The 24,009-nt window shown below is 33.7% G+C and overlaps 12 protein-coding genes across 12 annotated transcripts; 6 read left to right on the forward strand and 6 right to left on the reverse strand.

Annotated features, from left to right (window-relative positions):
* Positions 1 to 981: 981 nt before the first annotated feature.
* BNA3 (kynurenine--oxoglutarate transaminase) lies at positions 982 to 2,259 on the forward strand (the record flags this gene model as incomplete). The annotated part of the gene is made up of 1 exon (XM_019181791.1): positions 982 to 2,259. One exon carries the CDS (start codon positions 982 to 984, stop codon positions 2,257 to 2,259), a length of 1,278 nt encoding a protein of 425 aa, XP_019039203.1.
* Positions 2,260 to 2,344: 85 nt separating this feature from the next.
* RRP6 (exosome nuclease subunit RRP6) lies at positions 2,345 to 4,588 on the reverse strand (the record flags this gene model as incomplete). Its single annotated transcript, XM_019181633.1, has 1 exon — positions 2,345 to 4,588. One exon carries the CDS (start codon positions 4,586 to 4,588, stop codon positions 2,345 to 2,347), a length of 2,244 nt encoding a protein of 747 aa, XP_019039204.1.
* Positions 4,589 to 4,825: 237 nt separating this feature from the next.
* SDH8 (Sdh8p) lies at positions 4,826 to 5,212 on the forward strand (the record flags this gene model as incomplete). The annotated part of the gene is made up of 1 exon (XM_019181808.1): positions 4,826 to 5,212. One exon carries the CDS (start codon positions 4,826 to 4,828, stop codon positions 5,210 to 5,212), a length of 387 nt encoding a protein of 128 aa, XP_019039205.1.
* A 97-nt stretch (positions 5,213 to 5,309) lies between these two features.
* Positions 5,310 to 7,484, reverse strand: NUP82 (linker nucleoporin NUP82; the record flags this gene model as incomplete). The annotated part of the gene is made up of 1 exon (XM_019184763.1): positions 5,310 to 7,484. The coding sequence occupies one exon, from the start codon at positions 7,482 to 7,484 to the stop codon at positions 5,310 to 5,312; it is 2,175 nt and encodes a 724-aa protein (XP_019039206.1).
* A 373-nt stretch (positions 7,485 to 7,857) lies between these two features.
* Positions 7,858 to 8,085, forward strand: MRPL37 (mitochondrial 54S ribosomal mL54 domain-containing protein; the record flags this gene model as incomplete). The annotated part of the gene is made up of 1 exon (XM_019180639.1): positions 7,858 to 8,085. A coding segment is annotated over one exon (228 nt), but the record flags the coding sequence as incomplete, so codon positions are not given.
* Positions 8,086 to 8,257: 172 nt separating this feature from the next.
* Positions 8,258 to 10,648, reverse strand: LAS21 (mannose-ethanolamine phosphotransferase LAS21; the record flags this gene model as incomplete). Its single annotated transcript, XM_019181794.1, has 1 exon — positions 8,258 to 10,648. The coding sequence occupies one exon, from the start codon at positions 10,646 to 10,648 to the stop codon at positions 8,258 to 8,260; it is 2,391 nt and encodes a 796-aa protein (XP_019039208.1).
* A 340-nt stretch (positions 10,649 to 10,988) lies between these two features.
* On the reverse strand, positions 10,989 to 12,170 carry REI1 (Rei1p; the record flags this gene model as incomplete). The annotated part of the gene is made up of 1 exon (XM_019181630.1): positions 10,989 to 12,170. One exon carries the CDS (start codon positions 12,168 to 12,170, stop codon positions 10,989 to 10,991), a length of 1,182 nt encoding a protein of 393 aa, XP_019039209.1.
* A 269-nt stretch (positions 12,171 to 12,439) lies between these two features.
* On the reverse strand, positions 12,440 to 13,576 carry PAF1 (Paf1p; the record flags this gene model as incomplete). Its single annotated transcript, XM_019181632.1, has 1 exon — positions 12,440 to 13,576. One exon carries the CDS (start codon positions 13,574 to 13,576, stop codon positions 12,440 to 12,442), a length of 1,137 nt encoding a protein of 378 aa, XP_019039210.1.
* A 317-nt stretch (positions 13,577 to 13,893) lies between these two features.
* On the reverse strand, positions 13,894 to 15,946 carry DPB11 (protein kinase activating protein DPB11; the record flags this gene model as incomplete). Its single annotated transcript, XM_019184125.1, has 2 exons — positions 13,894 to 15,834; positions 15,887 to 15,946. The coding sequence occupies 2 exons, from the start codon at positions 15,944 to 15,946 to the stop codon at positions 13,894 to 13,896; spliced, it is 2,001 nt and encodes a 666-aa protein (XP_019039211.1).
* Positions 15,947 to 17,396: 1,450 nt separating this feature from the next.
* SIP4 (Sip4p) lies at positions 17,397 to 19,743 on the forward strand. Its single transcript, XM_019186338.1, has one exon. The coding sequence runs from the start codon at positions 17,865 to 17,867 to the stop codon at positions 19,731 to 19,733; it is 1,869 nt and encodes a 622-aa protein (XP_019039212.1). The 5' UTR covers positions 17,397 to 17,864; the 3' UTR covers positions 19,734 to 19,743.
* A 1,397-nt stretch (positions 19,744 to 21,140) lies between these two features.
* On the forward strand, positions 21,141 to 22,053 carry WICANDRAFT_53638 (uncharacterized protein; the record flags this gene model as incomplete). The annotated part of the gene is made up of 1 exon (XM_019182717.1): positions 21,141 to 22,053. Exon 1 carries the CDS (start codon positions 21,265 to 21,267, stop codon positions 22,051 to 22,053), a length of 789 nt encoding a protein of 262 aa, XP_019039213.1. The 5' UTR covers positions 21,141 to 21,264.
* A 223-nt stretch (positions 22,054 to 22,276) lies between these two features.
* On the forward strand, positions 22,277 to 23,590 carry WICANDRAFT_92107 (uncharacterized protein). The gene has a single exon (XM_019186339.1). It carries the CDS (start codon positions 22,584 to 22,586, stop codon positions 23,376 to 23,378), a length of 795 nt encoding a protein of 264 aa, XP_019039214.1. The 5' UTR covers positions 22,277 to 22,583; the 3' UTR covers positions 23,379 to 23,590.
* Positions 23,591 to 24,009: the final 419 nt, after the last annotated feature.

The following is a 24,009-nucleotide window of genomic DNA, read 5'->3' on the forward strand; positions in this document are numbered from 1 at the left end:
CTTAAAATTGAGTTTATATCGATAGAAATCAGTTCTCCTGCGTTAATTTGTATTAGCTGCTTTAAGAATGTGTATTTCTTCATTTGGAAATTGGCGGTAACTATTAGGTTTCTACTGTGTATATTATATTAAGTGGCACCCGAAATTGTTGTTACAGTGGCTTGATGAATGCATAAGTGGTTCTTGTATCATCCACGGTTGCCTTTGTGTCTTATTTTGAGGTTTTTTGTCTAGTCTTGTATATGTGCGCTTTCATTTCAGTTTGATTGGACTGTTTTGTTTCTCTTGAGCTGTGAATTAATTCATTTCTGTGACCTAAATGAAGACGTTGGCTTTTTTCATAATAATTGCAGTTCAAGGTTTTGCGTCTGAAGTGTTCCTGTTGTTTTGTAGCTAATATCAATGATAACAATCTAAATCTGCTTTTTCAAAAGAAGATGGATCTTGAATTTCATTTAGGTTTGAATTTTGATTTGTCATGGATGCTTAGAGTTTTATCTGGATGGCCACAAATGGGTAGAATAACTTCTTGTGAAGTTTGGTTAAATCAACCTTATTATTCTCTGCAGCACCGATCTCTTTGATGTGTTCAATTTAGACAATATTCCACTTGTAATTCCAGCTCTTCCAGTTTCTCTTTTGGTACAGAAGCTCATGCTGTAACTTAATTTATATGTAGGGAATGTCAATAGGGGAAAGAGTTTACGTTATTTTGCAAGAAAGGAAAAGGGAGCTTTTAAAAGTTATGTATGTATTTGCAGGTAGGATTTAATTCCAAATCCAGTATCCACAAAACCAAGGTCACGTGATCTGCGTTATCAATGCATTGTTTGAGCCACAATTCTGTGTTTTTTTTCGTCTGATAATCAATCACGTCTATATAAAGAGCCTAAAGTCACCTTTGGATTCTTTTAAAGCTAAAGCTAGTCAATGTTCAAAGCAGGGATCAAAAATTTAACAAAGATTTGTTCAGCGCGAGAGATGTCAACAAAGTTTCCATCCCACAACCCATACTTCAAAGCTTCAGGAAAAGATGTTTGGTCTCTTGTCAATGAGGCAGCAGCCAAAGCAGCTTCCACATCAACTAGAGAGATTATCAATTTAGGTCAAGGATTTTTCTCATATTCACCACCACAATTTGCTATCAATGCAGCAAAAGATGCATTGGACGTTCCGGCTTACAACCAATATGCTCATACTAAAGGGAAGCCAAATTTGTTGAAAGCATTGGCCACAACTTACTCGAAGCATTACGGAAGAGAATTGTCAACTGATGAAATTTTGGTTACTACAGGTGCAAATGAAGCTATTTTAACAATTCTTACTGGATTTTTGGAAAAAGGCGACGAAGTCATTGTTTTTGAGCCATTTTTTGATCAATACATTTCTAACATTGAGATCCCTGGTGGTAAGGTTGTTTCTGTTCCTCTCCACCCTCCAAAAGAGATTTCAGAGCGTAATGTCAAAGGTGAAGAATGGAAAATAGATTTCAAAGAGCTTGAGAACTCAATTACTGATAAAACAAAAATCATTATTTTAAACACACCTCATAATCCAATAGGTAAAGTTTTCACCAAAGAAGAGTTATTGAAAATTGGTGAATTAGCAGTGAAACACAATATCTTAATCGTTTCTGATGAAGTTTATGAAAACTTATACTATACTCCTGAGTTTACCAGAATCGCAACACTCTCACCTGAAATTGGTAATTTAACATTGACTGTTGGATCTGGTGGTAAATCATTTGCTGCAACAGGATGGAGAATTGGTTGGATTATAGGTCACCCAGAATTGTTGAAATATGCATCGCTTGCCCATACAAGAATCTGTTTTTCAACTCCTGCTCCTTTGCAAGAAGCTACAGCAACCGCATTGAATGAATCTTTAGAAAATGGATATTTTGAAAAGACACGTCAGGACTATATCAAAAAGTATGAAATCTTTACCAAAGTTTGGGATGAATTAGGATTACCATACACAATTGCAGAAGGTGCTTATTATCTGCTTGTTGATTTTTCAAAGGTCAAAATTCCAAAGGATTATAAATATCCAGAGGATTTGAATGGTCGCGCAAAAGATTTTAAAACATCATATTGGCTTATTCAAGAATTAGGGGTCGTTGCCATTCCCCCAACTGAGTTCTATATCAAGGAACATGAACATGTTGCAGAGAACTTACTACGTTTCGCAATTTGTAAAGATGATGAAACCCTTGAAAAAGCCGTTGTCAGATTGAGAGAACTTAAGAAGTATATTTGATAGAGAGTACATATAAAAGTAATATTACATAGATGTTAAATGTTTTGATTTCATGATCTTGCTTTAATAAGTCTATTTAAGATTATTATTTCTTTTTCTTGCTAAAAAACGATGTATTTTTTCCTAATTGTAGTTTTGGTTGTTTTTTCACTGGTTTTGGCCCTTCTGACTCTTTTGAGTATGGATCAAAAGTGCTTGAGCTCCTTTTCTTGACATTTCTTTCATGTCTCTTGGAAGGTTGCATGACTTTTTCTGCATTCTCATAATCAAAAGCTTCCTTTTTAATATCAGAATCTGTTTTCTGCTTCTGTTGTGGTCTCTGTGACTTTTTTTGTTTCAAAACCACAATTTCTTCAGGATTATCAAACATTTTGGAGTCTTCAGTTGATGGAATAATTGAATTTGTTTCTTGAGTAGGAGTAACTTCAGATGCATCTTCTCCTCTTTCATTTTCTGCAATAGTTTCATGCTCGGTACTGACCACCTCTGGATAATAAGAATATGGCAATGCTTGATGTATCAATTTTATTCTATCAGACATCACATCAGCAGGTATCTTCTGTCCTTCTGCAGAGTAAATTGACATGTCTGAATTATTTAGAACGCTAGCTTTGAATAATTTTGAGAATTTTGAAAACAAAGAGTTTGATTTCTGAGTCTTCAACTTATTATTTTGTGTCAAAAAAGCTTTTTCTGAAAGTTCCACTTGATCAAATGATATCTTTCCACTTTCCTCTTTGCTTTCTTCTAGATCATTCATCAAAAGCAAATCTTCCTCTTCAGAATCTTTCAACGCCTTCTTTATGAGTTCAGCAATCTCTTTGCAATTCTTACGCACATAATCTGATATGAAGTTACTGCAAGACAAAACATCAGATGCATCTGTTGGAGCTGAGGCAGCCAATGACACCAAAAGCTGATTTGGCATTATATACCTTGGTGATTCATCATCTTTTCTAGCGTGCTTGTCTCTCCAATCAAACAATGATTTCACTATACCCTCTCTTGAAGGGGAGAGGTTGTATTGGTAAATGAGACTTTTCCATGGCTCAGCTTTCTCAATTGGTGACACAACATTTTGATTATTACCACTTGGTCTATAAGTAGAATACTCAAAACGTCTTCTAGCAACATTTCTCGATTCAAATAAAACAGTTGTCAATTTGTTAGCCTCTATTAACATGTTTTTAAGTTGGTCAAAAATGTTGAGAAGGAAATGAGTGTCTGATCTGGCATAAAGTTTCATTGGTGCTGTTAAGGGACGTATTCTCCAGTCAGCTAACTGATATTTTTTGGATGTTTTAAAACTAGCAAATCTCTCAAGCAAATAAGCCAAACTATGTTTTGGAAATCCTAGTTGTCTAGAAGCATGATATGTATCAAATAAACTAACAACGTATAACCCAAGATCCCTTTGTAACCAAATAATATCCATGAATGCCCCATGGAAAACCTTTGTAACTTGTGGGTCTGCAAAGACAGCATTAAGCACTTGAAGATCTTCACGCAATGCTAAAGTGTCAATTAACCAATCTTGATCTCTGGTGCTAATTTGCATCAAACAAACTAGCCCATAGTAAGACCTATAGTCGTGGTGTTCTAAATCAACAGCAATCTCTTGAACTTTCTGAAGTTCGCTTAGCATCTTTTGTAATTCATCAACTGTATCGACCCAAATTGGTTCGGTTGATTGCCAGTCAGTTGAAGGGATTGGATCTGATTTCTCTAAAATTTTATGATTATACTCTTGTTCTTTGATTTCAGTTTCATACGGTTGTCTGTAATGTGATGGATCATTTTCTTCGGCGGGAGTTAAAGTGAATGTTTCTTCAAACGGGACTATGGCGTGTGGTTTTGATGTTAAAAGAGGTCTAAATGGGTGTTCTTCACTGTTGTCTATTAATGTTTTGAAAAGTAGCTGAGGCTTCTCGGCTCTTTTTGGAACTTGTGTGTTTCTTGTAGAAATATTGTTGTCTTCCAAATATGTGATGCTTTGTTTCGATTCACTTAGCTTTGACCCATTCTTCAACATATCTAATGCAATATCTGATCTCTCGAGGAAAGTATCAAGTAAGTTACTGATACGTGACCATGAACTTTCAATTGAATCACCTGACACCTTTTCGCCATTTTGTTCAGAGCTAGACTCAGCTATCAAATTTATTAACTTGATTAATCTATCGGATGAAGCTTCACTGGATTCTAATATAGTATTATCCAAACTTTTGTAAAAATTTATATCATAAGCAGCTAGTCCAGAAGCAGCTCTGATGGCTGAAACAGCTTTAGGGAATGCTTTTGATAGCGCATCCTCCCCTCCTGACGACATCTCAGATGATAAAAATGATTTTGCCAAATTTGCTTCAATAGTATGTTGCAAGAAAATTTTGGTTTAGAGCTATAGTTACGTACAATTTTCAGAAAAATATACACCGGGTAAATGATGAGGTTGACACGGCCACACTTTTCGCGAGGTAGTACACCCGAGATTTAATCAATTCAACACATTCATTCCAACTAAACATTTGCTCGAACTTCAAAAGTGTATCGAAGACTTCACCTGATTATGTTGAGAATACTTGGAATAAAAACGGTTGCTTGCCGTACCCCAGGAGCACGCTTATTTTCATCGAAGCTTGATTTGGGATCAGCTCCATCTCCACCAAAACTAGATAAAGAAGAACAAGAAGAATTCGAAAGACTACAAAAGATTGCAAACTCACAAGCTGCTATTGAAGAATACAACAACTCAGTGGATCCAGAAGCTGAACATCCTATAAATGCCCCACATTTGAAAAAAAGCGATATTGGTAACTTCTCACCAGAGTACTTCAAGACAATACCTGAGTTTGAAGGTGATGTTAACCCAAAAACGGGTGAGATTGGAGGTCCAAAACAGGATCCATTGAGACATGGAGACTACTCGTTCAACGGAAGAGTAACTGATTTCTAATATATATTTATAGGGTTTAATAGCATAATTGAGGTCTACGGTTTGAAAAGATTTATGTTTTTATAATTTAGTTCATTGTTACTTTATATCAAAAAGCCTAAAGACTGTTTTCTTTAACATGATTTTCAAACTGATTATTGTTCTGCTTCAACTCTTTTGTGGTGTTTTCTAGCAACAATTTCCCTTCCTTTATGATTCTATTCAGCTCATCCCAATCTTGATTATCAGTGATATTATCTGGTGTTGCTGAGGAATGAGCCTTTGTTTGTAACTCTGAGCTTATGTATGAAAGTTGGTGCTTGATTTCACTACTTTGTTTCACACCTCTATTGAAAAATAACGTGAGATCCTTCACTTCTTTAGACCAGGTCTTCTCTTTGGTGCTTAATGGTAGATCGACTGATTTTTGAAGCTTGCTGGAAAGGTCGTTGAATCTTTTGTTTATTCTTTCCTGCCTTTCAGAAACATCCGTACAAAAACTTTTATTTTTAACGATGGATTCCTTCAACGTTTTTGACATCTCATTAGTATCATGCAGTTTTCTCAATTGTCTTTCAAGTTCTTTTTTTTGACTGATCAACCTTGTATTCATTGATAATCCCAATTTGTGAAATTCAACGATATATTTCAACGCTTGTTCTGAAGCATTATTCAATTCTCCTAAGAAGTAGTCATCTGCACTTATAACAGTACCTCTGTTCTCTTGCGGTGTAATCTTGATGCTCGAAATTGGTTTCATTAGGGCCATTATTTCATCATAAGGGCTCTTCAGTAAGGAGTCATAGATGGCATTGGTAGTATCATTCTTTTTGAAATTATACTGTTCCTTTATCTGATAATTTTCTAAACAACCTTGAGTTCTTTTGCTAGTGACTAATATGGTATCTTTAGCGCCATCGCCATCATTTAAATGCAATACACCTTGGATATACTCCTTCGGCTGAAGTTGTAAGACCAGCTCCACTTTTGCTCCTTCTAATTTTGATGTATGGAGAGTTTCAGTAATAGAATCTATGTGAGATTCATAGATAGCTTCGTTCGAAAAGTTTTCCCACTTGGAGAAATCGATTTTGAAAGCATTGCTTCCTGATTGAGCAAAAGCCACAAGTTTACCAGCATCCTTTTTTAAATTTGAAGGGAGGTTTGTTCCAAAATTAATATGTTCAATGGCTGATAATGTTGGAACGGAATCTTCCTCATCAATATTCAGATCATCAATTTGGCCATCTATATTCCACTTCATTGTTAATTCACTGTCTAAGGAAAGAGCAATGACACCATGTTTTGCAAATGATACAATCAACAAGTTGAAAATTCCAAAATTCATACTGGTAATATTGACACCATAATCATCATATAGGGCGTTTGGGAATGGTTGAACGGAAAATGGACCTTGAATAAAAAAATCATTCACTTTTTCATTGGTTAAAACACAAAGTTCAGATGTGCCTCTTATTTCTTTTTTAGATGTTGGAAGTTGATTCCATAGGCCAGTTACAAAACGCAATTGCTGTCCAGCTGAAAGTTTTGTTCTTGCATTTTCTGTATTTGATAATAGAAGGCTTTCATTGAATAGCCCTTCGATCAATTCTCTTGGAACTGCAATTTCCTTAGGCATAAATGGGTAAATAGTGAAAATATCACCATCCTCATTCAAAATGTAAAGGGATAAAGCACTTGACAAATCGCCTTTTGGCCCGAAGCACATTGAGACTGGGTTCTCTATAGAGTTCGCAGCTAATCCGATTTTGTTTTTGTTGAACGAGCTAACCTCATAAATAGATTCAGGCTGGTCTGGAGAAGTTCGAAGATCAAAAGTTCTGATAATGCCATCGGATGAAAGAACCACTATGGTTGAATCATAGCGAGATATACTGTTCCATAATAGCTCCTTAATTTCAGCATTGTTTCCATAAACTCCATTTCCAACAACGAAAGACTTCACCCGTACTGTGTCACCATCTGAGCTGTTGAATTGTGAAGCTGAAACTGAGACAACAACAATTTTTGAAGTACTGAAAGCTGCCAAAAGGGTTCCTGATGAATTCAAAACAAGACCTTCAATATCAAAGTCAATATTACCTGTGTCAAGAACTTTATATTTAGTCTCCTTGGATAAACTGTAATATCTTATAAGAGACCCGTGTGCAAAGAACACTTCATCTCCATTTCTGACAGCTGTTTTAGAGTCACAGATCGTGTGAGCTTTCAGTCCGGCGTCTCCAACCTGCTTGAAAATGCTTGAGTTATCCAGCTTCTCCACCGCAGACATTTCGCAAAAGCAATACCACTAATTGACTCTCCAATGACTTTCAATCGAGACCAACTTTTTTTAGATAGGTTGTTTATATTTTTCTGAACCTTTCTTTGATCTGAAAACATTGTGCTAAGGGCAACAGATCAAGACCGGGTGATAACCTTGTGGTCGCGAACGGTCGCGGGCTCGAAAAATTTCGAATTGTGTAATAGAGAACTGGAAATTGGATTCATCTTTGATCTAAACAAATAAATTCCTGTTCAACCCCGTTTTCATAAACATGCTTTCGTTCAATAGAATACTCGCCAGATCTTCAAGAAGACTCTTTTCAACTTCATTTATAGCAAGAACTGAGGCACAAGCTGCTAAAGAGACAAGTGAGCTCAAAATTAAATCATCATGTCCAGTAGGTACTTTGCTCAACTTAAAGATCAAGAAATCAGGGGCAGAGCCAGTTGCATTAGAAGACCATGAATATCCAGAATGGCTATGGACAGTTTTGGACCCAAAAGCCCAAGAGGAAAAACTCAAGGCAGATCCTGCAAAGTATCAAAAGAAGCTTATGAGACAAAGAAATAGAAAGAATATTAAGCACAATAACTTTATGGCCCAAATGAAATAGATTAAGGGAATGTCGTTAAGTGAAGTCTTGTACATATATATTGAAAATGCATTTTTGAATGTTTTACTAAGTTATAAAGAAAGATTTGAAATTTGTAGTCAAGAGGAATTTTTCTACGAGGAATTTTAAAACTCAAATCTAATGCAAATGACGTCTATTGTTGCCTTTAAAAGAGAACTGTGAAAACAAGACATACCAGCTCTATACAGACATTCATGAAGATGTTCCATACTATAGTATATAGAAGCTTTGGGCTGAATACAGTCCAAATGAAAAGATGATATCTCAACATATAACATGCCAGTAATGTGAACACCCCACTAATGGAATAAAATGACGCATTTACCAGCCATCTCATTTTGATAATCTCATATTTCACAATCTTTAAGTTTTCTTTGTTTTCAAACAAAATAGGAAGTGATGCAAATGACCAATATATAGGACCCGCAAAATTTGAAATGAAAGTGAGTAGACCAACAGCAAATATATTATATCCAGTAATACCATTGTAAGCATTTGATAAGTCAACAGTTGCTAACGAATTAGTTTGACCTGTACTAAAAAAACTGAATTGCTGAAGAACGAGTATAGAAAGTGAGACCAGCCCGACCTTGAACAGTTTGTTTGTCTTGGTTAAACCACCAGTTACAACACCTATTTGATGTTTCACCCCCAAAAATACAAGGAATAATGGAATGTTTTGTAGTGAGGACTGAAAAATTAAAACAAAAGTTATCAAGTTGTGCAAATCAGTGAAGTACCAATAGTCATGATTTTTAAACTTGAGGAAAAATCTCCATCCAAAGACAAACAGCACGGTCACGAAGAAAAGTCTTGCTATATCAACTAAACTTTCCTGTAGATTTGAAGCACCAAGCTTATCAATGGAATAAGCAGCTAGTTGTACTAATTCCTTTGGAATTTTTTCACCATTAGCTAAACTGAAGAGTAACTTGAAAGTGAAAGTTGTGATTGACAGAAGGAAGGAAATAACAAAAGATATCACTGGATGATAATAGGATATACCACCATAGTTTAAATTAAACCCGTAAATGGAAATTGTGAAGAAAACTAGAATCCAATTGATAATGTAATTCTCTTGTAGGAAATTCAATATTGTGTCACCAACAAACTTTTGCCCGCTATTATTCCACCCTCTTATGATCCTTAAAAGGAAAATCAAGGCGAAAAAATTGAAGTTTTTATTGAAACATAAAACTGTTAGGATGAATGTCAGAACCCACCACCAAACTTGATATTCTTCTTCAACAAGACTACTTCCAAACATTGTTGCACCATAAACAATGTTCAGAGTATAAAAAACGACAACCTTGAGGCCAACAGTATTCCAAAAATTGATCAAAATAAGCAGTGATGTTAGAATAACAATACCTAGCCCAATAAAGATTTTCTGTGTATCATAATTTGTTGCAGACCTTGTCAAATCTGATTGAGCTTCTTGAAGTGCTGTAAATGCAGAATCTATGTCTTGAGCAATTAAAGGATTTTCACTTAATCTTTCGAAATTCTTTAGGTTTTCCTTCATCAAATTGAATTGTTGTTCCTTGTTCCATAAAGGAAGAAAATCTCTAATCATTATACCCAAGTTATTTCTGGGTATAGGCAAATGAAGTAAGCCTGAAATTGTCGGGACTAAATCAATCTGTTGGACTCTCTGCAAGAATGTAAAATCATCTCTGTTTGGTGGAGGAACATTGGAGTTGGTTTTTAATTTTTTTAGTTTATCAGATATGAAAACCAAACCAGCTGATGTCTCTCCAGCTGATGAGCCACCATGATTTCCTAAATCATTCATACCGTGATCCCCTAATAAAACAAGCAATGTGTCTTCTTGCAAACTTTTATAAATCCTCTTAACAATTAAATCCATTTCCTGTTGCTTTGGGGGCATGAATATCGATTTTGGTCCACCTTTGTGACCAATATGATCGAGCCCAAGATAGTGCAAAATCAAACAATCCCAATTTTGCTCTTTGAGCTCACTGTCCAGGTGACGTGTCACATTGTTATCGACCTCTGTGAAATCAGACACGAAAAAACTGCTGGTTCCTTCAAATTTGTCAAAAACAGATGGGAACAACTTAATCCAAGTATCATCACCATACATATGTATCCGTTTTCCTGCTTTCTTCAATTGTGTAACCCAACTATCTTGATTAGCTAGTGTTGAGGAAGAATCTTCCTCGACAACATTCAAGATAGCATCCAAAAAGTTTGGAGTTGATCCGGTTGATATACCTTTGAGTCTTGGAAGTGTAACTGTTGGTGGATTTGAATATGCTGTGAAGCCAATTGCGGATCCTTGTTGTAGTAGTTGTTGAACAAAATACATATGTGAGTCCTCAGAGAAAATGAAGTCGCTTCTTAGGGCATCAACAACCATCACCACTATCTTGTTGAATTGAGGATCATATTGACCATTATCAAATTGACCAAATCCCTTTAAAACAACTTTTGAAGGGAAGAAACCCAAACAGAATATTAACAGTCCAGCAATTTGTAGCACGGTGAGCGTCAGTACACTAATCCACCTCATTTCAACTGGTATCTAGCACAATTTGGCCTGTTTATCTGATGTTGTTTGTATACAGCCTTGGACATTCTCGAGAAAATGTGACACGAAATTGAAGATTTCGAGAAGCGCAAATTCGAGGTGCTCGGATTTCAAAAAAATGTATACAAAACTAGTTTAAAAAGACTTTTAGTCAAAGATTGTATTATACAATTATTATACCCACCATAAATAAAATGAAATCATAAACAAAAGGAAATAACAGTAGAGAAAAATGAAATGAAATGAAAAAAAAAAGACCCACTATGTAGAATAACCCAAATCAATTAAAAAAATAAACACAATGCAAATGAAATTAGTTAACCTATTGTAACAATTGGTCTCTGTAATGAGGTTGGTTATTGATGAATTTAGCAGCTCTTCTATCATCTCTGTCTTTATGATGAATTTCATTCTTCCATACTCTTTTCTTTTCTAGTAATTGAGCTCTGTCATGAACAGTAGCCAAATGTCTAGATTCTGCAGCAATAACTGTACCTTGACCTTCAGTGAGAACTGTTTCTGGTTTCAAGTTTTGACGGTAATATCTAGCTAAAGAACGATGACCAATTTTAACACCACTTGGTAAATGGAGTTCAATACCATCATTGTATGAAACTTCTTGTGGTAATTCTTCTTCTTCATCATCTGAACCTTCTTCACCTTCTTCACCTTCAACATCTTCCCATTCATCTTCATTTTCATCACCTTCAACTTGTTTATAATCATCATAAGTTGATGTGAAATCATAAAACTCTGATATTTCCAATTTTTCATCCTCACTTTCATATGGAATCTTACAATGATTTTTAGAAATCATATGAGCTCTGGCAGCTTCTAAAGATCTCCCTTGAAAGCTACAAACAAAGCACATATTACCCAATCCGACTTTTTCAGCCATGTACTTCACAAGACCTTCCTTGTCAACCAAATATTTTTGCTCTGGAATGTAGAAACCGTGTTTCTTGAACATATGGTTTAAACATTCTTCAAAATATGGGAACTTTTTGTTACAAAACAAACAAACTTCTAAAGGAATTTCAACTTTATTTTTCAATTTTTCCTCCATGATCTTTTCAGCTTGTTGTTCTTCTGTTAATTCTTCATCATTTTCTTGCTTGATATCTTCTTGAACTTGTTCAACTTGTTCTTTAATTTCTTCTTGTTGTTCTTTTGATTCTTCAACTTTATCACCAGTATTACTAGAGTTCATGGATTTCAACATATTTTGCTTTGCAATTTCAAGTAATTGTTTCTTCTTCTCCAAAAGAGCTTCTTTTTCTTTCCTTCTTTGATCCTTCTTGGAAACTTTTTTACCCTTTGTCTCATTTGCATTTTCTTCTTCTAAAGATAACTTTTGAACTTTTTCATTAAATAATTCTTCATCAATAGCTGGTAAATTAGCCACTCTTCTTTTCAAGTTATATCTGTGCCAGTCAGACTTCATATGGGATCTTTGATCCTCTGGAGTTCGGAATTGCAAACTGCATGAATTACAAGTATACATCTTTTCTTGATCTTCACCTCTTTATTCTTTTGTTTTAATAGAGCTGATTAATAGAAGGTAAACTTTTACCTTACAAAAATTTTTTTTTTTGCAAAACCTCATCGCCGGTCAGCGAAACATAACCATTGCCGTTTTCGGAAGCACAAATTTGAGCACAAACACATATAAACTACAAATTTAATTGAAAAGGAAAACACTTTTAAAAGATTTATTGTACAGTTGGAAAATTTCAGCTCTAATCCCTTCATCAATTTATTCTTTTCTCAAGTCTATTCAGCATCCACTTCGACAGCTTCATAATTAACAGGATCATGACTATGTCTAATAGAATTTCTTGAATTCAATTCAGCATTTGTTGGTTCTCTAATCTTCAAATTAACTTCGTCATAATCCACTTGTTCAACCAACTCTTTTAATGAATCATGTAATCTATGTCTCTTTAGTTCAGCTTTTGATTGAATTGGGTTATAATAAGCAATATTTTCTTTATGATCAAATCTAAGAGCAATATCTTTAATACCACCTTCAACAGCGATTGCCTTCATATCATAATCATTCTTTTTGAGGTATTTATATCTTGATCCTTCATTTTCATCAATTTCATCATTTGGAACATTTTCACTCAAGTCATCAATTGTTCTCTTCACTGATGTTGAAGATTCTTCATCAGTAACATAGAATGACATCCAATCTGCTTGTTCTAATTCCACTGGTCTGAAGATTGAAGTGTGGAATTCAGTTGAAGTTGTACCACGGTTACTTGTAGAGGCAGAACCCAACATTCTAATAGAACTGAAACTTTGATCCATTCTTGAAGTATCTGGTAATAAAGACCAGACTTTTTTGGCCTTCAAGTTCTTCTTTAGAGGATGTTTCAATAATGTCAAGTTTTTTAATGTTTTTGTTGAATTTGTAAATGTTGATTCGATTGAACGTAATTGAGTAGCTGGTGTGTTATCATCTTGAGAAACTTGTGGAGATCCTAGTCTTGAATTTTGTACGGTAGCATTAGCATTTTGTCTACTTGAACCGATATATTCTGTTCTTCTCAAGAAGGCAACATTTGGTTGTTTACCAACGACTGTATCAACACCAGGATCTCTTAATAAGATACGATCATTTGGATGTAATTTTATATTGTCAGATAATGCATATAATTTTGAATCTTGTTTTGAACGATCAAAAGCATCGGGCACTTGTATAAGATCTATGGATTGGCCTAAATCATCATTTAGTTTGATTAAATTGTTGACATTTTCTTTACGATATAAAGATGATAGTAAACTTGAAGAACCTATTTCTTCATCTTTGGGGATTTTGTAGTTTAGTAAATTTGGTGGTAGAGGTGGTGGTGGTAAGTCATTTTGATACCTTATTCTAGCGATATAGTCCTGACTCTTTGACATGGTTATTCAATTGTATGAATGTACTGATTGAAGTTGTTGTTGTTGTTGTTGTTGTTGATTTTCCAAATCTTTGAAATCATCATTTTCCACCAGCACAACTTTTCAAAAAATGGAAGTCGCGAATTTTACCCGGATATCAACCACTATAGGTAGCTCTTCTGCTCTATCTAATCTTTACTTTCACCTTGTGGTGTTTATTTAATGATTCTAGCTGAAAATCAGGCTTAGTGTTTGTACACAGATCAGATTACCTAAATTCCCGCTTTCATCCTACAAATCATAAGTATTATGCACATTATTATATGGTCATTAATTAATCAATCATGATCTAAAACATCCAACATTTCTTTATAACCAGCTCTTGTTCTTTTTCTTGGTGGTTCTAATTTATCATGAGCTTCATTGCTTTTCTTTGGATCTTCAATTTCTCTATTCAGTAGACGCAATAATTTGACATTAGTTTCTGAATTTCCATAACTAATTTGTGTTGAATCTGGAATTTGATCATTTATATCTTTATCTTGTTGTTGATTGTCAGGGTTTTCCAATTCCAAGCTATTTAATTGAGATTTTGAAGCTCTACCTACTAATCTACCCCAGTTATCTTTTCTTTTGTTTCTTATAGGGGAAGGTAATTTTGGTAATGAAGGTTGTTTTGTTAATTGATCTTTTTTTGGTGAAGTTAATTCTGGTTTATTTGAAGTGTGATTATCTGTAGTGTCAACTAATATTTGTAATGATTTTCTCAAATTTGCAAATTTTGGACAATAAACACACCAATCTCTTTGATTTATATTTGGTATTTTACCTATTTGGAAAATTGTAAATAGATAAGTAATTGTTAATATGGGTATATTTTTTTGTTTAGCAAATTTGATTTTCTTTTTCGTTGAATTTGTATTTGTTCTGTGAATATCATGTTTTTGTGAATTGAATAATGAAGGAAATCTTTGAAATAAATGATGTTGATGATCAAGGTTTAAGAGATCAATGTTTAAAATTAATAAATCTCTATCATTATTTAATGATTCATGAAGATTAAATTGTAATAATGAGATGATTTTCGTTAAATGTAATAATTCAATACCTTGAAACCCAGTGATTGATATATTAAGGTCCAAAGGTGAATTTATCCTTGAATAATAAAAAGGCTTACCCCAATGATCTGATTTAATTGATTTATAGTGAAGACATCTTTCAATAAACCATTCAGTGACTAATAAATCCTTCTTGGATTGTAAAGGAGATGGTAAATTTTCTAAGGGGAAATCTGAAGGTATTATTAAAAAAGATGGGTTTAAATCCTCCACAATTTCACCACTATGAGACTCAATCACTTTTGATAATGTTGATTTTTTCAAACTATCAAATAATTCAATTTGGAAAGTTAAATCTTTGAAAAGGTTTGATGTAACAATTGGAGATATTTTACTCTTTGTAGAGTCAAGTTCTGGTATTTTACTCATTGATTTTGTAATTTCCAATTTGACAGGGTTTGTTACAACTTGTTCTTCTTCATCTTCTTCATCCCATGAAGTTTCAACTTTTTGATGTGGTTTGTTGGATTTAATATTAGCAACTTGCATTATCGAATTCCATATTTTGGAATCTTTTTTCAAAATTGGTTCTTGATCTTCGTGTTCATCCAATACTATTTTTTTCCGTGTTCTTGGTTTCAATAATTCATCCCAAACCAAGCAAGACTTTTCACCAATCTTGGAATAATCTTTGACTAATTCGATATTATAATAATCAAAATCTAATGAAGCTTTCCTTTTCAAAGAATGTATAATCCATAATGGGTGTATGATGGGTATTTGCCATTTCTTTGCCATATCATATCTTTTCCCTGATTTTTCATTGGTTATAACACAAGAACTTGTTGTTGTTAATGAATCTGATACGGCACCACCATTCTCTTTTATGATATTGACTAAATTTTGTTTTGAGAAATCTTCATTTGGATGACTTTTATCATTGACAACTCTTGAAAGACATATAGTAAAATTTTCAAAGATTGGTAATAAATAATTTTCAATTTTCAATAGATTTGGATCTGACTGATCTTCATTATTTAGCCAAATTGAATGAATTTTTATAATGGATTCAGCTTTTATAAACCTGATATCATATCTATTCTTTACACTAAACTTGAATTTTTCGGTATTTCTATCACCAACTATCAGGATGTTAACATCAGACATCAAATTACTTGAATGTATACCACCCATTGCTTTGATTTTATTTGCAATGTCCGACTAAGTGGAAATGTTAGTTATCTAATTCATGGGGAAATTTGACGAAACCTACCCTTATGTCACTTGGGACAGAGGTTGAGCAAAACTTTAGATCAGTAAATGGTTTCGACATATCCACATAATCCTTATTTCTTTGGTTGGTTGTAGTTGTATTATTTGACAGATCAAATGTTACGCGTTTACACGCTAAATTTTTTTGCTTTTCATGAAAACACTAGTTGCCAAAACTTTCCGTGTCAATAGTGGAAAGTTGGTGTCACATGACACAAAACGTGACTAAATTTTAATATAGGAATGTACAAGACGCAGGGTTGTCAAGTTGTCGAGTTGAAACATTTATGAAACAGCTGTTTGTAAGATCATTGAGTTACTACCTGCTAGTTAGTGTATAGTCTATAAAATTCAATTGATTTTTTTTCAGGAACCTGAAACGCATGTGAATATCAATGACATAATTGACTGGAATGACACTCTTTTGAGGTCCCTAAAGCCCATTGGATTGATTTGTATCATAATCTGGTAACTATGTAGTGTATGGGTTTCGCGGGATCTTCAGGGATGAGGATTACACATGGTAAAATTGTATGGTTACGTTGTGAAATTGAATCTATGCTTTTCGTATTAGCAGCCTGTGCAGGATGTCAAAAGCTGGTGACTACAAGAGTGGCTTCTTGTAGAGTTTGTGACAAGATATAAAGTTACTGATTGGATGTTAAATGATGATGGAAGCAGTCTTGGACAGTTGATTTATTAATTAAGAAGAATATTATTTGCGTTTAAGTGAAAGTGTAATTGAGACAAAGGAGGTAACCGGTACGTCAAAGGGACAGGCTGTTTTATGGAAGTACCGATTTGCCATGGGTTTAGAATAGATCGACTATGGTTGATTTAGTGAATAAGCAATCATGCTTGAGTTCAACAGAAGGAATACACTTGTAGTAGATAGCTAATGATTGATTGATTTGTACTTGCCTTGACTCTGATAAGGACTCCATGATCATTAATCAGGCTACGTTAAACTCAATTTAATCTCTCATGGTTATGGAAAAGGGAAGTTTTAGGAATCATTGGAAGCTGTTTTTATGGGGGTGACTACCGCCTGCGTCAGCTTACGTCAGCCACCAGGATTTAAGAACAGGAGTCACGGAGGCATTTTTCAGGACTAGAGAGGGCTACAGAGACGGGATAAAGACGAGGTTAAAGAGAGTATGGAGGTGGATATATACTATAGCTATACACCATTCAATTGACCCAGGTTGTCTCCCATCAATAACGTGTAAATTGTGTGTTTTGGGAGGTGTCTCCCGGCGCAATGGACCACTGGTTGACAGTCGTGGCCGTGGCCAATTCGTGGAGTCACAGAGTCGAAATTGAATCTACAAAAAAAAACATCTTGATCAAAACAACAAAAACAACTTTCAATGCAGCGGCTAACTCTCAATTACTTTGGATGGCGTGTCATTTGCTATAATTATAAATACATCTGGGTTCGCCCTGTCTTCTGATCATAACTATAATCATTACCATTTACCACATCATAACAACCAATGCCTTCAAAAGACACCAACGAACCTACTAAACTCATCAAGACTGCCGGTAACAGCGGTCTAACAAGAACCTCACAGGCTTGTGATCGTTGCAGAATCAAAAAGATCAAGTGTGATGGTAAAATACCCTCCTGTACAAACTGTCTTTCAATAGGTTACAACTGTCAAACTTCTGATAAATTGACAAGAAGAGCATTCCCAAGAGGTTACACTGAAAATCTAGAGAAAAATTTGATCTCTTTACAAAATGAAAACTCAAAATTGATTACAGAATTGGAATTTTTGAAGAAATCGCAATCTACTTCTACAAATACTATTGCTACTAGCTCATCCCCTATTGATATAAGCAGAGCTCCAAGTATAAGTCATGAATCAACCCCTTCCATCATAATACCTGACAACTCTGTCCAAATTAAAGATGAACACAACAATGGTGCTGGTGAAATCCCATCAAATTACAAAACTTTGGCTGAAAATTTCTTTATGTTTGATAATTTCATTGAAAAGGAAAATTATGTCGGTTTAAATTGCTTGAATCTGTTATTCAATAAGATGTTGAAAAACTTTCAATTGAGTCCAATGGAAGAGTTGAAATTTCCAACAATTGATTTCAATAATCTAAATGATTTCATTATTACAAAGTTCTTAATCAAATTCCCATCAAAGACAAATTTAGATCTGTTGATTTCAAACCATTTCGAGAATTTGAATTTAATCCCAATCTTGGATGAAGATTTATTTTTCAAGAATTATAAAGACATTTTCAATTCAATTGACAACAAGACTGAAAATTTGATCCATTTATTAGAAAATAATTCTCATGCTGGTCAAGAGGAAATTATTTTTTTCATTGCGAGATTAGTTTTAATCATCCAATTGAATTGTTCAATTTTCAATCTACATGAAATTCATAAATTGATCACAAGCTTGAACCTATCAATCAACTGTTCAATTTCAAAATTCCAAACAACATTATTAGCTCTTTATTTATTCCATAACAAGAATTGTTACAAAGACACTGTGATCAATTTAACAAACACTTCACATTCAATGGTTTTAAATTTGGGTTTACATTTGAACTATAACAACTTGAAACAAAATTGTTCAGATATCAACTTGACAAAAGAAGAAAGATTTAAATTACATTCCGTTAGATTAAAACTTTATTGGAGTTTTTACATCTTGTCCACTATCTCTTCAATTTCTTTTGGTTTACCTCAAGTTGAATTTTTTGAAAAATTTGAAATTCCTCAATTGACTTCAATTTTAAATTCAAATCAAAACTTGAAGAATTGTATATTATTGATTGATTTATTAAAGAATTTGGAAAATGTTAACTTATTATCTGTGAATCAAGATCTATACATGTTTAAAAAAATTGATGAAGATTTGGTTAATTGGAGAAAAGATTTAAAATTACAAAATTTGTTTCATAAAATCCCAATGGGTTCAATCTTGAGTGATCCAGATTCTGATAAACGTCCAACTAAAAGATTGAAAAAATCTAAAATATTGTCATCTCATGAAGAAAATACCAAGATTCAATTGAATTTGTTTTACATTTATTTTAGAATGATGATTCATTTACAAAATTCTTATGATGATTCAATTCCTTCAAATATTAGTCAATCTGATTATGTTTTGTCAAATCTATCAAGAGAATTTTTAGCTTATATCATTTTGTTGGATTCAAGAAAAGAATTGAATAATTTAAACAATTTTGAATTCCATTTGATCCCAATCAATTTCTTAAAAATGACTTTAATTTCAATGCTGAATTTAACTAAAATTTCAAGAGATCATTTCAACAAAAATGCTGCTTTATTTAATGATTCAAACCACATTTTGATTAGGGTTTTAAAAATTATAAAGAATCGTTATCCTGAAAATTTTATCTTATTTAAACAAATTGTTGATTTCATTAAATCTGAATTCCAATTATTTGATTCTGAATTAGACTCTTCATCCCCATCAATCAACAATCTAGAGATCAATCAAACTATCAACAATTCAACTATTGCTTCCAATGGTCCTCCATCAACTTCTTCTTCTTCATCAGGTATTGATCACAATTCATTGTTTTTCGATATAGATTCATTGAATAGAAATTCTTCAATTGCTTCAACTGAATCAACAATCTCAACAACTTCTGCAGAATCTATATCATTGGATTATAATGATACTGATTCATCAACAATCAATGATCATTTACCTGATATTTCTTCAAACTTGGATTTAATCTTTGATTGGAATTCTACAACAAATCCAAATATTATGAAACCTTTACCAAATCTTCAAGATCCAACAATCATCAATGGTTTTAATGGTTCTTTTGATTTCAAACTACATTAAATATTCTAACACCCCATTTCACTCAACTGTTTTACTAATTGCTTGTTCTATTTATGATTTTCACGTGCTTTTATTTGTTATTTATGTTATTTATGTCCTTTATTTGATTTATTATTGATATTTATCTGTCTTTTATTTATTCTTTTCCTTGTTTATAAGTACAATGAAGAAAAAAACCTTGTTTGGTTTTAGATTGTAGTTTTTAAAATGTCAGCTTTTTGATTTATAGCGTTGTAACAAATGTGTCAAAAGTCCCCCTCACATAAAGATTTTCAACGGTTAAATAAACGCAGAGCAAAAAAAGAAAAGTCTAACCATAATCTTGATATAATTGTACTTTGACTATCAACATCTTTACAGCTTTAAACTAAGCTGTTTTAACTTGTGCATTTCTTGTTACTCCTAGTCTTGTGACTTGTGACTTCTCTTTATCTCTTTGTAATTTTGTGTACTTGGTAAAAATGAAGACTTTCGTACACATTAAATTACTCTACAACGTTCTTTGATCTTTAATAGAACATGAGGAAGTTAAGATAAGCTCAAAGACAAAAGATTAATACTCATGAATTGAGTATAAGTTTGTCCCAGCTCGTAAGTTGCAAAGATACTGATTATTGCAAAATGGCTGGTCCGTGAAAATCCGCGACAGTGAAAAAGCTATATTTTACAAGATTGTACCAGGCGTGAGGATTTTTAAAAATAGACTAAAGTACACTTATTCATATTTACTTTTATTTTCTCAAAAGTTTTTCCAATTTATTTCAAATCTACTGCTTATATCTTTAGTTTACTGTGTATGATTAGAAAGTATTTCAATTTCCTATTCAGGGTTAGTAGGGTGACACCCGGAGAATTGTGTGTCATTGATAAAATCTCTTACATAAGACTCTGACCAGTTTCGCGGATTCCCACCAAATGAACATACTTAAGAGCGCTTATCTCAACATTTGAATTGTAAAGTGGTATTAAAAAATATGTTTTAACAATATTCATATTGTTCAGAATGTATTAAATACTATTTAAAAAAATTAAGTCTCATATAGATATATCCTCAAAAATGGCAGTTTTATGTGCGTTTCTGTGCTATTTTCGCGAAATTTGCGCCCTTTGCCAATCAATCAACTTTTTTCAACCACTTTTGTTGTTCAATTTCTTAAAAGTTTGTTGTACTAAGTAGAGTTGTTTCGTTTTAAAATTTCCGACTACAAGTATACTGTTTGTATAAATTTAGGTACGAAAGAAAGTTAGAATCTTCAATTGACAAAATCGGTTAGAATTTTACTTTTCAATTCTGGGGTACAAATATGTGTCAATGTTAGTCAATTAGGAATCCAAACGGAACCAATGGTTCGATCTCAAAACAAATAACTCAAGAAGCCAGAACAAGTATAGAGATCGGGCATTCCATGATCAGAAAGGTGATTTTATTTAACATGAGGTACATATCAAGGGATATAGTCTATGGATATATAAAGGTAAAGGTACCCAAGAGCAAAAGAGTGGTTAGGTTGTTTATCAAGTATCATTAAAAATGACATCAAGAAAAGTCACAGCATTAGTTACAGGAGCAGCTCAGGGTATTGGTAAGGCAATTGCAATTCAATTAGCAAAAGATGGATATCAGGTTGCAATAACTGATTTACCATTTCAAAAGGCTAAAGCATTAGAAACTGTTAAAGAAATTGAAACAATTGGATCAAAATCATTATTTATACCATGTGATTCATCAAAGAAAAATGAAGTATTTGATGCAGTTGAAGAGACTTATCAAACTTTTGGGTCTTTTAATACAATGGTTAATAATGCAGGAATTGCAACAATTGCACCATTATTAGAGACTACAGAGGAACAAATTAACAAGATTTTGAATGTTAATATTAATGGTGTTGTTTATGGTATTCAAGCAGCTGCTAAAAAATTTGAACAGTTAGGTAATCAGCCCGGTAAAATTATTAATGCTGCTTCTATTGCATCTTATGAAGCTGGTGTTATGTTGGGGCTTTATAGTGCAACTAAATTTGCAGTTAGAGGATTAACACAATCAGCTGCAAAAGAATTGGCGTCAAAGAAAATTACTGTTAATTGTTATTGCCCAGGTATTGTTATGACACCAATGTGGGATGAAATTGATAAAAAATCATGTGAAATTACTGGAGCACCAAGAGGTTCAGTTACTAAAAGGGCACTTGATAAGATTGTTTTAGGAAGATGCTCTGAACCTCAAGATGTTGCTAATTTGGTTAGTTTCTTAGCTAGTGAAAAAGCTGACTATATGACTGGTCAAGCAATTGTTGTTGATGGTGGTTCAATTTATCATTGAATGGAGAAAAAGTATTTAATAAATGATTTATGATTTCAAGGAGATGTAAGTGTTGTATAAGTTGAGCTTCTTTCTACAAAAGATCAAAAAGTAAAGCGAAAACCAGATTCTTGAAGTAATTGAGTTCTTTTTTAAGTGATAATCAATTAGTCAAATCAGTCCTCCTTTGCAAGTGATTGGTGATCAACTTTTGAGTTAAATTTGAGGATCGAGAAAGTATGGGGTACATGACACAAATTTAAGGCCGAACGAAAATCCATCAAAGTTGGAAACATAAGAAAACACCAGAAGCGCACACGAAACAACCAAGCAATCAATCCTTCATGAGATGATTTCTATAATAAATGGATTCCGAAAGAACCAAGAGCCGTGATAGGTTATTTGAAGTCTCAAATTCTTGATTTCAGAGGAGTAAGGGGTGACAATGTTTAACCCATATAGTTGAAAAAGGATACTATTTAACAAGGATGATATTCCTGAAAGTTGAAGCAATTTGATCTATATATTCAATCAATCAATCAATCACAAAAATGACTTTAAACACCCAAAAGAAAACAGCATTAGTTACAGGAGCAGCTCAAGGTATTGGGAAATCCATTGCAATTCAATTAGCTAAAGATGGTTACCAAGTTGCAATTACAGATTTACCATTTCAAAAGGCGAAAGCATTAGAAACAGTTAAAGAGATTGAAAAATTTGGAGCAGAATCACTATTTATTCCATGTGATTCATCTAAGAAACAAGAAATCTTTGATGCGGTTGATGAAACCTATAAAAAATTTGGTGGGTTTGATACCATTGTTAATAATGCTGGTATTGCAACTATAGCACCTATTGTGGAAACGACAGAAGAGGAAATCAATAAAATCTTGAGTATTAATGTTAATGGTGTTGTGTTTGGGATTCAAGCAGCTGCAAAGAAGTTTGAAGAATTGGGAAATCAACCAGGTAAAATCATCAATGCAGCTTCGATTGTTTCATATGAAGCATTTGAAATGTTGGGTATTTATAGTGCGACTAAGTTTGCAGTTCGTGGGTTAACTCAAGTTGCTGCTAAAGAATTGGCTTCAAGAAAGATTACTGTTAATTGTTACTGCCCAGGGATTGTATTAACACCAATGTGGGATCAAATTGATGCTAAAATGGGTGAATATTCAGGCGCAGCTAAAGGAGAGACCGTTAAGAAGTTTATTGACAAGATTGCACTTGGAAGAGGATCTGAACCTCAAGACGTTGCCAACTTGGTTAGTTTCATGGCTAGTGAAAAGGCTGATTATATTACGGGACAAGCTATGGTTGTTGATGGTGGAATAATGTATCATTAACGTATTTAGGAGTTTACTTGAAATAGTAATGTTTGCCGAACCCTTTCTCAACGTATGTAATGGTACTTATTTGAAACTTGGAGCCACCCTATTGGTGAACAACAAGTGTTTACCTAAACCCCATGGGGGTATGAGATTTGAACTCGCTTTACCGTGCTTTTTTGATGCTCGTGTTTTTTTTTCAGGCGAATGATCAAATTGTTGAAAAGTTTTTCGGACGGTAATACATTCTGGGGAAAAAAAAGGTTCAAGGCTGGTGCAAAGTTCACCTAATCAATTGAGACAGAGCTGAGGAGAGAGCTTTGAAAGGGGGTTTAAACAAGGGATATTAGAGAACCTATAACATTGTAGCCAGCAGAAAGTGCACCGAGTCATGACTCCTCAACTCTTCACGTTTGTAGTTGTTGTGCTTTGTGGACGGTGTTATGACTTGTATTTATCCGACGAGCGGCGCGTGTTTCCGGATCGGTACAGCTGGGACCATAAGAAATAGGCTACTCAAGGGTGTGGAAATGGAGAGGGAAAGTGGCTACAGACTCGTACAGAGTGGATATAAAGTGGATAGAAAGTGGTGTTATGGTAGTATTGTCAAGCACTGGTTTCTTCTGGACCGGTCTGAGCTTTGTAGCTT

The sequence above is a fragment of the Wickerhamomyces anomalus genome, assembly GCF_001661255.1.
Source record: "Wickerhamomyces anomalus NRRL Y-366-8 unplaced genomic scaffold WICANscaffold_3, whole genome shotgun sequence".
NCBI classification, from domain to species: Eukaryota; Fungi; Ascomycota; class Saccharomycetes; order Phaffomycetales; family Wickerhamomycetaceae; genus Hansenula; species Hansenula anomala.